At 37.6% G+C, this 16,820-nt stretch overlaps 1 protein-coding gene across 1 annotated transcript in view; it reads right to left on the reverse strand.

The window, feature by feature from the left end:
* The window catches only part of limk2 (LIM domain kinase 2), a 49,143-nt gene extending 35,253 nt beyond the window's left edge, over nucleotides 1-13,890 (reverse strand). The window contains exons 1-2 of the mRNA XM_061986358.1: nucleotides 13,639-13,890; nucleotides 13,440-13,536 (exon numbers count right to left, since the gene is read on the reverse strand). Coding sequence (XP_061842342.1) covers nucleotides 13,440-13,536; nucleotides 13,639-13,654 — 113 coding nt within the window. The 5' untranslated portion in view covers nucleotides 13,655-13,890. The remainder of the gene's footprint in view (nucleotides 1-13,439; nucleotides 13,537-13,638) is intronic.
* Nucleotides 13,891-16,820: the final 2,930 nt, after the last annotated feature.

Genomic DNA, 16,820 nt, shown 5'->3' on the forward strand with positions numbered 1-16,820 from the left:
GATGAGTCAGATTTAGAACTGATAGTGTTTTTCGGCATCCTTCCTTCCTTCCCTTGAAGTGGATCTTTCTTGGCAGCAGCCTTCCGTTCAGCCTTATGCATGTGGTTGCAGGTGTAGCTGGTCCAGCTTTGTTGATGCTGGCACTGATTCCAGATACATCAAAGAGCTTTTTGGCGTAAGTTAAAACAGAGCTACTAACCACCACATTAAGTAGATAAAGGAGTCTGTAAGTGTCCGTGGCTGTGTTTTATGACAAATAACGTGGGAGAAAAAATCTGCTCCTTTAGTGCTGCAGCGAATCGTAACAATCCACAGAAGGCCTAGGTGATCAGTCGGATTAATTTTGAAAGTCAAGAGGAGAAGCAATGATGCTGAATTGCATGTGAATTTGCAACTGCCTCTGTCAAAGTAACACTTTGATCGCAGTGGCTCTTTATGGGCAAGCCTGGACAGCGTTTGTGTTTTTCTTATGTTAAGACTCGCGTCATTACTAATGGAGTTGGTGCTTTGTCACAGAATTAAAAAAAATCTGAGGTTTACTTCAAGACATTGTGTTAAAAACACAGACTTCTAACTTCTATTTTCATTTATTAGGGACGTAACGGTATTGTAAATACCGCGGTATTGTCGCTTCAAACTTTTTCACAATAACACCACTGTTGCATGCGACGCTATCAAACAAGAACCTTGAGTACACTGGTCTGAGAAGTAAACTCAATCTCCCATGATACCCTGCGCAGGGCGGGCGAGCAGAGCAGATAACTATTGGAACTAAATCAGAAGTACGGACGCTGGTGTTGGTACTGGTATCAAAATGTATTTCGATATTTTTCAAAATAAAGGAGACCACATAAAAAGTCACTGTTGGCTTTATTTTAACAAAAATCTTATTACACAATAAACATACGTTTCTTATTGCACTCATAGAACAATTTTAGAACACTGAAATAAAATTGCATTAAATAACAAGTCTTTTAGTAGTAAGTGGGCAAACGGGCTACAAAGGCTCTTAATTTGAATGCTGACGTATGCAGTAACATATTGTGTAATTTCCGATTATTTTGTCCACATTATGAGGGACAAGCATTAGAAAATGGATGGATGGATTATTAATCTACTTGCTCATTTACTGTTAATATCTGCTTACTTTCTGTTTTAACATGTTCTATCTACACCTCTGTTAAACCGTAATAAGCACTTGGTCGTAATTAAAGTTCTTCTGTGTAGATTATGTGATAATAAAAAACACTGATGTAATCACTGTAGTAACGACTATGTACAGCTTTTGAACTTGGTATTGTTATAGGGACGGCGTGGTGCAGTGGAAGAGTGGCCGTGCGCAACCCGAGGGTCCCTGGTTCAATCCCCACCTAGTACCAACCTCGTCATGTCCGTTGTGTCCTGAGCAAGACACTTCACCCTTGCTCCTGATGGCTGCTGGTTAGCGCCTTGCATGGCAGCTCCCGCCATCAGTGTGTGAATGTGTGTGTGAATGGGTAAATGTGGAAGTAGTGTCAAAGCGCTTTGAGTACCTTGAAGGTAGAAAAGCGCTATACAAGTACAACCCATTTATCATTTATTTATTTAATTTTTTGTATGGATTCCCCCGTTTGTTTACATTCAGGAGCGCTAGCTTATTGTTAGCGGTTAGCTATTGTATCCTCCTGCGGTGTGTAGTGAAGCATGTTCAGCTATTACTCGTCCTACAAGGATGATACTTTTAAGAATCATGGTGGCGAGGATTAGTTTTTGTTTCTGTTTATTTCGAACATGTATACAATGTCAGCATGTTACATCACATTTTACACATTTCCATTTCTCATTACAACATGTCCAAAAAGAAGTAGGAAGAAGCAAATCTTATTTAATTCTACCCCTTTCGACTTCAAAACAACTTCTAATACATGTAACTTTAACTGTTTAAATCAATGCATTCCGGTACCACGATCCACAATTGAATTCCACATACTGATATACTAAAGGTTTTAAGTGTTGTACGTGCATCCAATTGTTTTAAGATTTTTCTCTAAGGTTATATTTCTCCTCTTTTGTTGAGAAGATTTGTTGTACATTCTTGGAGAGCAGGTTATAGTTTTCTTTGTGCATAATTTTAGCTGTTTGCAAATGCACCAAATCCTTGAATTTTACTCTTTTGGATTTGATAAATAAAGTGTTTGTATGTTTTCTGTATCCAACATTATGTATTATTCTAACTGACCTTTTTTGTAACAGAGTGAGTGAATGAAATCTACTTTTGTAGTGGTTTTCCCATATTTCTGCCCAATAACTCAGGTAAGGTAACACTAGCAAGCAGTAAAGAATAAGGATTGTTTTTTTTGTTCAGTACATATTTTGCTTTGTTCATTAGTGAAATAGTTCTTGCTACTTTATGTTGTATATTTTTACATGAGATTTCCCGCTCATTTTATAATCTATTATTACTCAAAACATTTTTTTATTTTACTCTTCAAATGTCTATTCCATCTATTTTTATTTTTGTGTTTGACTTTCTCTTCTACTGTTACTGGATAGCATTATTTTAGTTTTACTGAGATTCAAAGATAGTCTGTTTTTGTCAAACCATCTTTTTAATTTGTTAATTTCTTCTGTTATCATTTGTATTAGCTTCTGTATGTTTTCTCTAGAACAAAAAAAGTTAGGTTGTCTGCAAATAATACTAACTTTAAGTATTATCTTACTTCACAAATATCGTTTATATAGAGAATAAACATTTTTGGTCCCAGTATTGATCCCTGGGGTAAGCCACAGGATACATTTAGCTCTGTTGATGTATGTTAATCTAATTTCACAAATTGCTTCCTGTTAGTTAAGTAGCTCTTTATCCAGTTCAAGACCAATCCTTGAACAAAGTAACAGTACCGGTAAACTCATGTGAATAATCACTGAATGGAGAACTGGGGGTGGGATTAAATAAGTTATCTTCTTCCCACTCCCTTTTAGGCAAAACTGGACAATCATGAATTACATACTATACATTACCCTTTGCACTATATTCATTTATATTATTATGTGTTGTCAACTTTGTACTTTTTTATGTTATTGCCTGAAATAAATAAATAAATGAAAATGAAATGAATGAAGACCAATCTTCTGATGCCATACCTTTCTACTTTGTTGATTCAAATATTATGATTAATTGTGTCAAATACTTATCCATAAATATTACTGCTGCACACTGTCTATCAGCTATTGCATTGGTAATATCCTCTGTTATCTTGATTAATACCATCAATGTTGAAATGTTAGCTCGGAAGCCATAATAATAATAATAATAATAACAATAATAATAATAACTCAAAGCAATCACAGAGAAGTGAGAACTCATCATTCATTCACTCCACAGTCACACTTAGGTGGTAGTAAGCTATATTTGTAGCCACAGCTGCCCTAGGGTAGGCTGACGGAAGCGTATTCATTCTATGTGAGTGTTTCATTTTTATTCATGAATTGGTCCAATCTGTGGTTGAATAATTTTTCAATTACTTAAAAAAGTGTGGCAGCAAAGAAACAGGTCTGTAATTTGTAAATTGTTTAGTGAGTTTGAAGTAGATAAAACACTGTGGAGGAACTTTAACTGCTAGGACCCTGCAGTGCATTACTTTACCTTTATTTTTAGGTTCGAAGCCAAAATCTCCAATAGATAGATCGCCACCACATTCTAATTAGCTAACCAAATGGTCAACTCTTTTTTAACTGTTCATATAAGACATGATGATTTTATTTAATGACAAATTACCAAAAACATAACAAATATAATGACCGCACTGTTTGAGTGGAGATCTGCTTTGTAAGTAAAGTACTACTCAAATGTTGCCGGTCAGATCAATAAAACACAAACAGTTTACATTTGTCAAAATAGCTCTCGTAGTGTTGAAAGTTAGAGACCCTGGGGTGCTGGATTTTAACAAGCCTTTCAAGTTGGGAAGAACACGTTGTTCGAAATAATTTATGATCAGCTAAGATTCAAAGTGATGTTGTTTTTCTTGAGACATTTCACTACCACAATTGGTGAAAACTTCCATGATAGTTGTTGTGTAATCCTGCTAAGTGGAGTGCAGTGAAAACACCTCCTAGGTGAAGACAATTTCCAGAAAAAAAACCCTATAATTATCATCCATTACGTTGGTATTCCACAACACGAGGATAGAGCCATGAAAAGGTCCTTGTCTCCATAATGATAACCAGAGGGGCGTTCAAAACAAACTCAGGTGGTTCTATAATGAACAATGTAATGGTCCGGCCTGCACAAACACTGCAAAGTAAACATTCCTGATTTCCTTGAAGCCACATTCCTGGCTGGAGTATATTCTTTTGTTTGGAGCATGGTGTGGAGGTAGCACGACCTTTAGTTGTGGCCTTGACGTCTTCGGGAGGGAGCGTTTCACCTTTTCATGCGGTCCTTATCTCAGGGAGTGGGACCGTTTCAAATGCTGTCTGCTAAAACTTTTCTCTAATAGTTTAATGAATGATGGAATTATGTTTCCATTCATATCACAGGAAACCCCTACATGTTTAATTTGCTTCGGGCTAGTGCATAGAATTCATGCACCAAGTGAACTTTAATGTCGTAAAATCAGTTGAAAAAATAAATTGACAAGTTATTTTTCAGCTTCAGCACTACAGCGAGAAACACATATGTATAAAGAGACGGCATCAAAAAGTGGAAGAAGCACAAAACAACTATGAAAAATATGGATTGGTAGATATAAAAGTGTAAAAATATTATTAGAGCATTAACTGGTCAAGACTGAATGAACAGCACCCCTGCTGGTTGCAGCAAAGTAATGCTGACCCTTTGCCTCGTTTACTGCAAGACAGGTTTAACCCTGCATTTACAATTAAAACAGAACCTGTTTTTCCTCATTGTCTGAAATTAAATAAGACCAAACCTCTCCTGTTTTACTTTAGTGAGTATTACCAATTATTTTTTTCTATTTGGCAAATGCTGCAGTTATGACATAACATAAAATGACATAACATTACAACGTAACATTTCCTTAGTATTCGGTCAAAGTGTCTTTAAACTGTATGACTTGGATCAAGCGTTTTGGGTAAGGTTGCACAATAATGGAAATTTGAATCAATACCGATAACCGATATTTATTTATATATATTTACACACAATTTTGTGAGAAAACATTAATTCAACAGTTCACACTTGTGCCCAAAATGTAAACACTATACCAAATAATATATACTTCTATCGTAGATAATAGGATGTCAACTTATATTTTTCTACATAATTAACTACAACTTCAGTACAAATACACTTCCCACCATAATTTTGATCCATGCAAACAATTACAATCATTGCGTTGAGTAAAAATAAGATGGAATTTATTGATATTTCAGGCAAATGAAATATGAATTCTGAATATGATTTCATAAAATGAAAGAACAAACTATGTAACCAACAAAACATACATATAAATGAGGCCAATAGAACTAAGCCAATACCATTTTGCTTTTCAGTTAGCAACATTTAAGAAGTTGAGTCACACCTGTTGATTGACTAAAATAAATAAAATATTTTTCCCTGACAATAATACATTTGTGCAATAAGTGCCTGCCCCTTAGAAAGGCAACATTCAATTGTAGAAATCAAGGTTAAAAAAAGTGAATTTTTACCACTAACAAATCATAAAAGGTAACTAACTAACTAAAGCATGTGCCTCCAGATGAATCATACGGTTAAACAAACAATTACTAATTTTGACGTCAATTGCTTTTTCCCTAATTCTTTTCTCTCAAACGGTTGTGTCTAATCAAACGCTTTCTCATCGGTCATGAGGCAATAAGTTTGCTGCGGTCGCCGCTATTAACCCGAGGTCTCAGCTTAGCAGCACAGGTAGCTTTGTACTGCTTCCATAAATCTTCACGATGGTGAATTTAAAGGTGCCTTATCAGATTTGTTGTGTTGAAGCTTTTCTTTTCCCCCTCCGGTGGAATATCTGCAGAACATTTTTTGCACATTGCAAGTGAAATGTCTTCTTCTGACACTGAACACAAAGCCCACACTGTGACTGCCATAATGGGGACCTCCTTTGAGGAATAACTTGCTTAAGAGGCTAAATCAGAAACTGTAGACAGGAAGTTGTCCACACCAATTCCAAATAATGCCAGTGAAAACCAAAAGAACAGCCAAACTTCCTTTAGAGAAAACAAAACACAAAAGGTTTCGCGCAGCCGACGTCTGAGACAGCCGACTCACATCTCTGAGTTGCTGTTTTGGAATGCAGACAGCGCGGGAGGGTTACTGCGTACGTATAGACCTCAGCACTGCCAGGTTGACTGGAACAAAAGTGACATCAGCTTGTAAGAATGTTATATGAGGTGGAGGTAATCGGAGGGCAGAACGTAGACAGGCAGCACACAGACTGCTTTCTGCGAGTGGAATACCTCACAATGTAAACTCATTAGCTTAAAGACCTATGATAAGAGAGTACATACAGTCACAAAAGGGCCATTTCAACCATTGTAAACAAATATATAGCATTAAACCTTGTAGATAAGTGATGCATACATCTTATCCAGTAGTTTAAAAATAGCATAATTGCAGACAAAATGACATCATGAAGGTGGATGTAAGCAATGAAGCAACAGGAGTAGTGAATGGGATCACCAATGATGAGTAATACAGCAGTACAAGAACTTGGACTCTGGACTCTGCAAAGAGGAATGGGCAAAACTGACCAAAGATATGTGTACCAAGCTTGTGGCATCGTATTCAAAAAGACTTGAGGCTGTAATTGCTGCCAAAGGTGCATCAAAAAAAAAAAATATATATTTTTTTATACTCCATCCATCCATCCATTTTCTACCGCTTATTCCCTTCGGGGTCGCGGGGGCGCTGGAGCCTATCTCAGCTACAATCGGGCGGAAGGCGGGGTACACCCTGGACAAGTCGCCACCTCATCGCAGGGCCAACACAGATAGACAGACAACATTCACACTCACATTCACACACTAGGGCCAATTTGGTGTTGCCAATCAACCTATCCCCAGGTGCATGTCTTTGGAGGTGGGAGGAAGCCGGAGTACCCGGAGGGAACCCACGCAGTCACGGGGAGGACATGCAAACTACTACATTTGCAAAAAAATAAATATATATATATTACACATTGTCATAGGGCTGGACGATTATGGCAAAAATAATAATCACAACTATTCTAATTCATATAATAATCACGATTAATAATACGATTATTCATTAATTTAAAGACATATGTATTTATTGTACCACCAAAACAACTTTAAATATAGTAAAAAAAACAAAAAAAAAAAACAGATATGCATTAGTAACAAATAAACCACAACAAGTAAAATAATAATAGCAATTACAATACATTTAAATAGCAATAGCAATATTAAAAAAAACTATGAAATTCAGTTTTCCCCGTTTTCATTGTTTTTAATTCAATTTTTAACCTTTTACATTTATTTTACCACCATGGAATGTGTACTTTTTGTGCCAATGAAGTTTAATAAAATGTATATTAATTACAGCAAATGCAAAAATCCTCAAACTTATTGGTGCGATACATCTTTGGACAATTTTGAGCAGTATTTTAAGTCAAAGCATAATAACTGTGTACATGCATCAATAAGTGCTTTAATTACATTATGCTTGTGTAAGGTACTTTTTTGAAACCTTTATTTTGCTAGCGCAGTCAGACTGGATGTGATGCACTGCACTGTTATTGTGAAAGGGGAAGTGTACTTGAGGCTTTAAAAAAGAGAATGCCTCCCAAGTTGCTCCTGCTGCCTTGTTTGTATATTGTTACATCCATGAAGTCGTTTACAACAACACAAGCAGATGAAATGTGTTGTGGGTGTATGGATTGTTCTTGCTACCCTTCGCTTTGTAGGTTAGTCTCTGTTTCAAGGGACCGTATTGAGTGTTTTGGGGATGAATGAGCGGTACAGGACACATTATTTTCCCAAACAAATGTTCCTTCTCCTCACAATGACAACATTTATTTTACAATTATGTGAATTTTCGCGATATTCTGCGTTTAACAGCGGATTACGTTTTGTTGGCCATTAATGTAACTATTGAGCTTTGTGATTATTGATTGGGCGTAAAAGCGCTGTGTCAAATAAAAAGTAACAAACATGGTGAGATCCCAAACTTTGAGTAGGACGCTGTCTTTTTTCCCACTCATTCGCTCCTCGTCCGTTCTACTGTCACAAGTTCAGTAATTTGCATGCACGTTGTGCAACCCAATATTCGATTCTTTCTGATTATTGTATTTTCATGATCGTGAGAATGCATAATCAAAATCAAAATGCGATTAATTGTCCAGCGCTACATTGTCATTATGTGGTATTGTGTGTAGAATTTTGTGGACAGAAATAGATTTATTTAATTTTGGAATAAGGCTTAAACAAAACAAAATGTGGAAAAAGTCAAGCGCTGTCAAAACTTTCGGGATGCACTGTAAATGTATGTGCACTCCATGATCATGCATACTAATATACTTTTCCCTTGTGTGCTTAGTTTTACAGTAACTTCATTGTGGGGACTATCAATAAACAACCTCAAGTTGAAAATGTTTTCATCTCTAATTTGAATGACTGTCTACATATCTGCCAAACTAAACTCCAACATTCAGGGAGGGCAGAATAATATATGTAAATAAACCAGGGGTGTACAAAGTGCGGCCTGTGTTACATTGTAGAAATAAATGAAAATACAGCTAAACAGGTATAATATATGTTGATATTAATAATAACACACATTTGTTTTTAAAGATATAAATTACGTTTTTTAGCCTTTTAAAAAAAATGCTTGCGTCATCGTTAATCATGCCAATTATATGATGGCGCCATCTTGATACAGCCCCTGGTCACACCCAAGACCACATTGCCGCCACAAATGCTGTAGATTGACGTTCTGTGGGAAACACTGATCTTCAACAAGCAAGATTAAAATAATGTGCAATGAGTAGGAGGAGATGCAAGCAAACTTACATCGAAAACACATCTCAATGGCTATTCCAAAGATTGGATGTTGAACAAGAAGTTTACAACGTATATTCTAACAAACCACTATCTGGATAGATGCATTGTGTATTGGGACTTGTTATCAAAGGCAAATAGGTTTATAGAGTTCATGTTTTTACACTTGTGTGACAGTTGGAATGGTAGATACGTGATGCATCATCACTGAAGTTGTTGGGAGAGTTTTACTGGTATTTAGAGCTGGGCAATAAGGAAAATTATCATTTCACATTTTATCATTTAATACATCAGTTGATAATGATATGTATCATGGTATAAATGAGATCATTATTTTTGTCATGTTTAAATGTTACATTGCTAGTAAGTGAGATGTAATGACATAAAAAAGGTAATTTTTGATGGAAATGTGTATTTTTTCCCAGGGATTGAACATTAAAGATCTACTTAAGAACTTTCAGATAACAGGTTCCATGTACAGTATCTTACTGTATAACACAATATATTTCATTTTGGTTACATATTTGTGCTGCATAGAGCTGAGTGTTGATGTTGCTGCAGTCGTCTTTAGCAGGCTAGCCTTACGTCTTTTAGAACATGGATCAATTAACTCTTCATCAACGGCACAGCGGTGGAGATGGTAAGCAGCACCATGTTCGTGGGGGTGCAGATAACTGACAATATGACCTGGTCCCTACACACCGGAGCTCTTGTAAAAAGAGCTCAGCAGCGCATGCCCTTTTTGCGTCGGATGAAAAGAGCACAGCTCCCTCCCCCCATTCTCACCACATTCTACAGAGGCACTATAGAGAGCTTACTGACCAACTGCATCTCTGTCTGGACTGGAGCCTGCAGTGCCTCAGTCTGGAAGTCTCTGCAGAGAGTGGTGAGGACAGCGGAAAAGATCATCAGGACACCTCTTCCTCCTATGCAGGAGATCGCAAAAAGCCGCTGCCTGACCAGGGCTCAGAAAATCTGCAGAGACTCCTCACACCCCCACCAAGGACTGTTTTCACTGCTGGACTCTTGAAAGAGGTTCCGCAGCCTCCGTAGCAGAACCTCCAGGTTCTGTAACAGCTTCTTCCCTCAGGCCATAAGACTCTTGAACGCATCAAAATAATCCCCTCAATTCCCCCCCAAAATGGATTAACTCGCTGTAATATAAAGACAATATAACATACATCCATAAACGTGGATGCATATGCAAAAGTGCAATAAATGTATCTGTACAGTAATCTATTTATTTATATCTGAACCTTTTTGCTCTTTTATCCTGCACTACCATGAGCTAATGCAACGAAATTTCGTTCTTATCTGTAAAGTTCAAATTTGAATGACAATAAAAGGAAGTCTAAGTCTAAGTCTAAATCTCTAAGTCTAATTAATACTAACTAATTGAAATAGTCGCTTATTACTATCAAAGAAAAGTTATTTCACAAACTATATAGATATTGTTTTATCGCCTAGCTCTCTAATATTGCATTAGACGCCTTCTAATATGAGTTTAAAATGTTCCTAAAATGTTGTCTTGCAGTTAATATAGGTTTTATGATGACTCTGGAAAGGATTCAACTTCCCTACGTTTTAGGGGTGCTCCAAAAAAATCTATTTACACCCAGATTGCAATCTAATTCTACAGCCATTCATATTTTTTTAAGAGTAAATTGTTGGATTAAAAACATTTAACAACTATTACTGTTATTGATACTGTTGCTTTTATTAATTTTTGGTTTTCCTTTTTCCGCCAATGACTTTGACACATAGGCTGTAACTTGTTCTGAAAAAGGTTTTATAATATTTTATACACCAGAAAATATATTGCGATAATCATGTAGAATTGAGAATTGATCCTGAATGGAATCATCAACCCACGAATCGATTCATGAGCTGGTCAAAGATTCCCATCTCTAATTGTTGGTAATTAATCCCTCTCTTAACCATTTGTCCAGCAAGATTCATCCTTTTCTGACGATCTGATCAGTGGGAAATATTTTCTGCTCGAATGTACAGTATATACATATGGCCTTTTATTAATATTTCGATATTTTTAGGCCATGTCACGATACACGATATATATCTCAATATTTTGCCTTAGCCTTGAATTAACACTTGATGCATATAATCACACCAGTATGATGATTATATTTGTCTTCATTAAAACATTCTTGTTCACACCGCATTAATATATGCTAATTTTAAACTTTCATGCAGAGAGGGAAATCACAACTAAGTCTATTTACCAAAACTGTATTTATTAAGCAGTGTCACAAACATTCATGTCATTTCAACAATTTCAAGTGCAAGATTGTCAGAGACATTTTAAAACAAGCTATGAGTGCACTTTTGTGCATGATGTCACTAAGATGACATATAAATTAAAGTGCACTTATTGTACAGAACGCAATGGCAATATTTTAAAACAAATGAAGTGCGCTTTTGTGCATGATGTCACACAAGATATTTCAAAAACGGTCAAATAAAAATCAGCTGCATAATAGGAAATCAAATAGTGTATGTCCTTCGCTATGTAGTAGGTTACTGCGGATATCGCCTGTTTTTGATTATTTTTTTCATACGGTGTTGATCTGGAAATGGAAGACGCCTTTTGTGGGTGTGGCACCGGCCGGAGATGTTGACATGCAGAGTTTCAAGCACTCCTTATTCTCTAGTGGGTGACTTTTCAAATGATGCTACAAATTAGTAGTGCTGCTACTTTTTGTAGCAACGCTTTTGCAGCATACTTTACATATTACGGTTGTCTGTTCAACATCTTTCCGCTTGAAGCCAAACCACCACCAGATGATGGACCCCGTTCTTCCTCCATTTGTTACCAGATTCGCACCTTCTCTCTCTCGTATTACCACTCGCACCGCTCCGCTTGCACCACCTGCCACAACTAACGTTACCCATGCCGCTACCTGTCTGCTACCTCTCTGCTCGGCGAGGGCGTATGACGTTGCACGCGCATATATGTGACGTATGTAAGAAGGTGCGCTTGTTTTATCACTCTGTGAGAAGGAGAGACAAGAACGAGTGAGAAAAGCCTGTAGTGTAATGCCCGCAGGTAAAATCAACTGCGTGAGAACATGTACTCGAATAGTCACGATATAGTCATTTTCTACATCGCACAGAGACAAACCCGCGATATATCGTGTATATTCGATATATTGCCCAGCCCTATGCACACGAGTCACTGACTTGTAAATATGCTGTATCTCTTCATGCAGCAATGACCTAAACCAGTGTTTTTCAACTTTTTTTGAGCCAAGGCACATTTTTTGCGTTGAAAAAATAAGGAGGCACACCACCAGCAGAAATCATTAAAAAAAACGCAACTCAGTTGACAGTAAAAAGTCGTTGTCGCAATTGTTGGATATGACTTTAAACTATAACCAACCGTGCATCGCTATAGCTCTTGTCTCAAAGTAGGTGTACTGTCACGACCTGTCACATCACGCCGTGACTTACTTTGAGTTTTTTGCTATTTTCCTGTGTGTAGTGTATTAGTTCTTGTCTTGCACTCCTATTTTAGTGGCTTTTTCTCTTTTTTTGGTATTTTCCTGTAGCAGTTTCATGTCTTCCTTTGAGCGATATTCCCCGCACCTGCTTTGTTTTAGCAATCAAGGCTATTTCAGTTGTTTTTATCCTTTTGTGGGGACATTGTTGATTGTCATGTCATGTTCGGATGTACTTTGTGGACGCCGTCTTTGCTCCACAGTAAGTCTTTGCTGTGGTCCAGCATTCTGTTTTTGTTTACTTTGTAGCCAGTTTAGTTTTAGTTTCGTTCTGCATAGCCTTCCCTAAGCTTCCATGCCTTCTCTTAGGGGCACTTGCCTTTTGTTTATTTTTGGTTTAAGCATTAGACACCTTTTTACCTGCACGCTGCCTGTTTGTTTCCGACATCTACAAACAATTAGCTACCGGCTGCCACCTACTGTTATGGAAGAGTATTACACGGTTACTCTGCCGAGCTTGAGACAGCACCGACACATCATTTGCAGACTATACTTACTGGTTTGCAAAAAATATTTTTAACCCAAATAGGTGACATTAGACAATCTCCCACGGCACACTGACCTAAACTAACCACAGCTTCACAACGTCAATCATTGATCAACAGTCGACCAGAACCTGAGTGAAGTCTTCTTCAGCTGCGCAAGTACAGAATGTTATCCTCCACTGAGCGTTGTGCATTAACAGCAGAATCACAGCATCAGCTCATGCCTTGACGACATATCCAAGCCCACTCGTGTTTAGTCTACAACACAGACGCTTCTGGGATGAGCCACAAGGCCGTTCTAGTGGAAGCCAAAACAGTGAAAGGCTGCATGTTGACCAACCATGCATTGTGTCTAGCGGTGCTAAACAAAAGAAAACATTGGGGACCGGACCACACTCAACAAAGCTCGGAATTGCAAGGCGAGTGATTGTTAGAAATCGTGCATGATGAGACTTACTGGAAGCAGGCGCTGTGCCAGGTGTCCTGCAGGACCTTCATGTGGAACTGCTCCTGGACTATCGCTCCGCATCCCGCGCAGTAACACTCATTTGTACCTGCAAACAAACACATCACGTCTGTTCAAAAATCACAGCTAAACACGAAACACATCGTTGTTACCACAAAGACAATATATCCTCTCTGGGCAAATTCCTCACCTTCTGTGTCTTCCATTTAACAGGCGAGCGTCGGCAATAACCGTTCACAAACGTCGCATACTACGGGAACTCTGCGTCCGTGTGGGATTGAGGTCCGCGAACAACAACCCAGAAACCGAACGACTGGTCCTGAGAAGTGAGCTGCTAAATATTCCTCCTGGACAGGAGGGGGGGAAAGCTACACACTCGCCGCTGGCAGGATAAGTGACGTCATGCTGGCTACGAATTCCTGTGTCTGAAAGCGGAAGTGCTCTACAGCGGCACCTGCAAAACAGGACAATGCTCACTAAGTCAAAGATAACAACATTAGCGCCCCTTGCTGGCAGAATGTGTGAACTACATCAAATCAGATATGATGGGTTTAGTGTTAAAAGCATATTTGTCTGCATTCTTCTGATAACGCATGTTCCCTGGGCTCACACTATTTGAGAAGGACTGTATTAGAGTGATTAGGTTCTGGGATTTTTTGTGTATGACATTTTAAAAGTAACATTTTAAAAAGACATGTTTTTAGACCAACACTGTTCATCATCCTTTCTTTTTATTCCTTTCATGAAAATTCATTTTTACAAGCCATGTAAAAAACAATGAAAGTTCCCACTTTCATTGTTTTTTGTTTCTTATACATTTCCATGATCAGAAAGGAGCAGATGGATATTTATATTTATACTTATATTTATCTGCCCCCTTTTTTAAAAACAAACTATTTAGATGACTTTATCACTGCTCCCTCCACCAACACCCGAACTCCCACATACTTTTAAATTTTCGTTTAAGCATTTTCACAAAGACACGTCCAATCAAAATGATAGTCGAACCTCGGATTCAGGAGGAACAGTGTGGTTTTCGTCCTGGCCGTGGAACTGTGGACCAGCTCTATACTCTCGGCAGGGTCCTTGAGGGTGCATGGGAGTTTGCCCAACCAGTCCACATGTGCTTTGTGGACTTGGAGAAGGCCTTCTCCAAGTCCACAAAGCACATGCCGGCATTCGACCGTGTCCCTCGGGAAGTGCTCAGAGAGTATGGGGTATCGGACTGTCTGATTGTGGCGATCCGCTCCCTGTATGATCAGTGTCAGAGCTTGGTCCGCATTGCCGGCAGTAAGTCGGACACGTTTCCAGTGAAGATTGGACTCCGCCAAGGCTGCCCTTTGTCACCGATTCTGTTGATCAAAAATCAGTTTGATATAATTCCAGTTGTCTCTTTTTGTAACTCTTTTTAAATTCAAAAATATTCTTGCAACTTTTTAAGTCTTTCTTAAGAGAATTCCATGCTTTCACACCAACAACAGACAAGCACATTTGTTTCAAATTTGTTCGCACTCTTGGATGTTTAAAATCATACGGCCTTCTGTGATTCTCATCTTCAGACGTGAACACAAATAACTTTTGTAAGTCCTTCGGAAGAACTTTATTTCTAGCTTTGAACATCACTAGTAGAGTATGCAATTCTACAATGTCTTTTAGTTTTAATAATCCTGCCCTAATGAAGAGTGGATTTGTGACCAACACTGTTCGTATAGGTCAAGAGGAGCTTTTTGTAACCTGTAACCCAGGGGTGTCAAACTCATTTTAGCTCAGAGGCCGCATGGAGGAAAATCTGTGCACACGTGAGCCGGACTATTAAAATCATGGCATTAAAACTAAAAAAATAAAGACAACTTCAGATTGTTTTCTTTGCCTTGCTTTGGCCAAAAATAGAACCAACACATTCTGAAAATATTACAATAAAAATATAGACATAAATACCGGCAGTGGTAAAGTTTTGATCCATGAAGGAAAGAGGAAAGTGAATGAATGTTTATAACTGAATACATTTACATATGCATAACAATTTGTTTTCTTTTGTATTCTTTTTTTGAATTAATCAAGTGACGTTTATGACAACCTTTTTCCAAAACACAATATAGAATGTGAGATATGACAGGATAATGCATACATTTATAATTTGTTTTCAAAACAGTTATAAAAAAGTGGGACCCCAAAAATGTACGGTGGGACCCCATTTTTAGGACTTGATGGGGTCCCTGGGACTGATGGAGTATTGGTGGGTGCAAAACAGCAGCAGATGGCTGTGGCGTGTGGGCTGGTTCTAATACTAATTAAATATCATCCCAGCAGAATGTGTAAACTACATCAAATCAGATATGATGGTTTTTAGTGTTAAAAGCATATTTTGGCTCTTTGTTGTGCATACTGCAATCAACACCTTCCAAAAAAGTACATTAATTATTCATAAAAACGTATTTATAAAAATAATGTATTTTTGTTTTCATGGTTTTGAACTTTAAACAAAAATACTGTCTAGCTACACCAGGGGTGTCAAATGAACGGCCCGAGCGCCGGATCAGGCCCGCGAGCAGGTTTTATCTGGCCCGCGGGATGAGTTTGCTAAGGATGCAAATTAACCTGACATTTTTGAATGAAAGAAACAGCTGTTTTAAATGTGTCCACTGGATGTCATAATAGTAATTCTTTGTATCTTTGTAGATGATGCTACATATGTACAAAATAAACCACATGATCAGTCGAGGAAAATGATCAAACTACATAAATAACATTGTAATTTGATTTTGATATACTTTTTTTTAATCTTGTTAGATTAAAAATTAACACCAATGAGTTGACTGATGAACATTATCACATAATTTTTTCAAAAAATATAAATAACGACAAATAAAGATAGAATACTATTAACTGCAACATGTAAGTGTGGGGAAAAAAACAACATTATGATTTTTACAATTTCAGAATGTGCTTGTTCTATTTTTAAACAAAGAAAATAATCTGAAGTTGTCTTTATTTTAAAATGATCGTGCCGGGATTTTGCCAGTCCGGTCCACTTGGGAGTAGATTTTTGTCCATGTGGCCCCCGATCTAAAATTAGTTTTACACCCCTGAGCTGCATCTTGGGTGTCCGGAGTGCAGCCCGCAATTGTTTAACGGTCTGCGGCACATTCTAAAAATACCATTGCAAAAAAAACAAAAAAAAAACATAAAATGGAATAAAAGAGCAAGCAGGTTAAATGTAACGGAAAAAAAAGTTGCAAAGTTGACTCTAATAACACAAAGCTGCCATGCAGGTTGTTTTTTCCTTTAAAACTGTAATTGCTCAAAAAATAATAATGAATCAAAATCAATGGCAAGTTTGGGCAAGTTTATTTATAGAGCACAATTCGTACA

The sequence above is a fragment of the Nerophis lumbriciformis genome, linkage group LG12 (genome assembly GCF_033978685.3).
Source record: "Nerophis lumbriciformis linkage group LG12, RoL_Nlum_v2.1, whole genome shotgun sequence".
Classification (NCBI taxonomy): Eukaryota; Metazoa; Chordata; class Actinopteri; order Syngnathiformes; family Syngnathidae; genus Nerophis; species Nerophis lumbriciformis.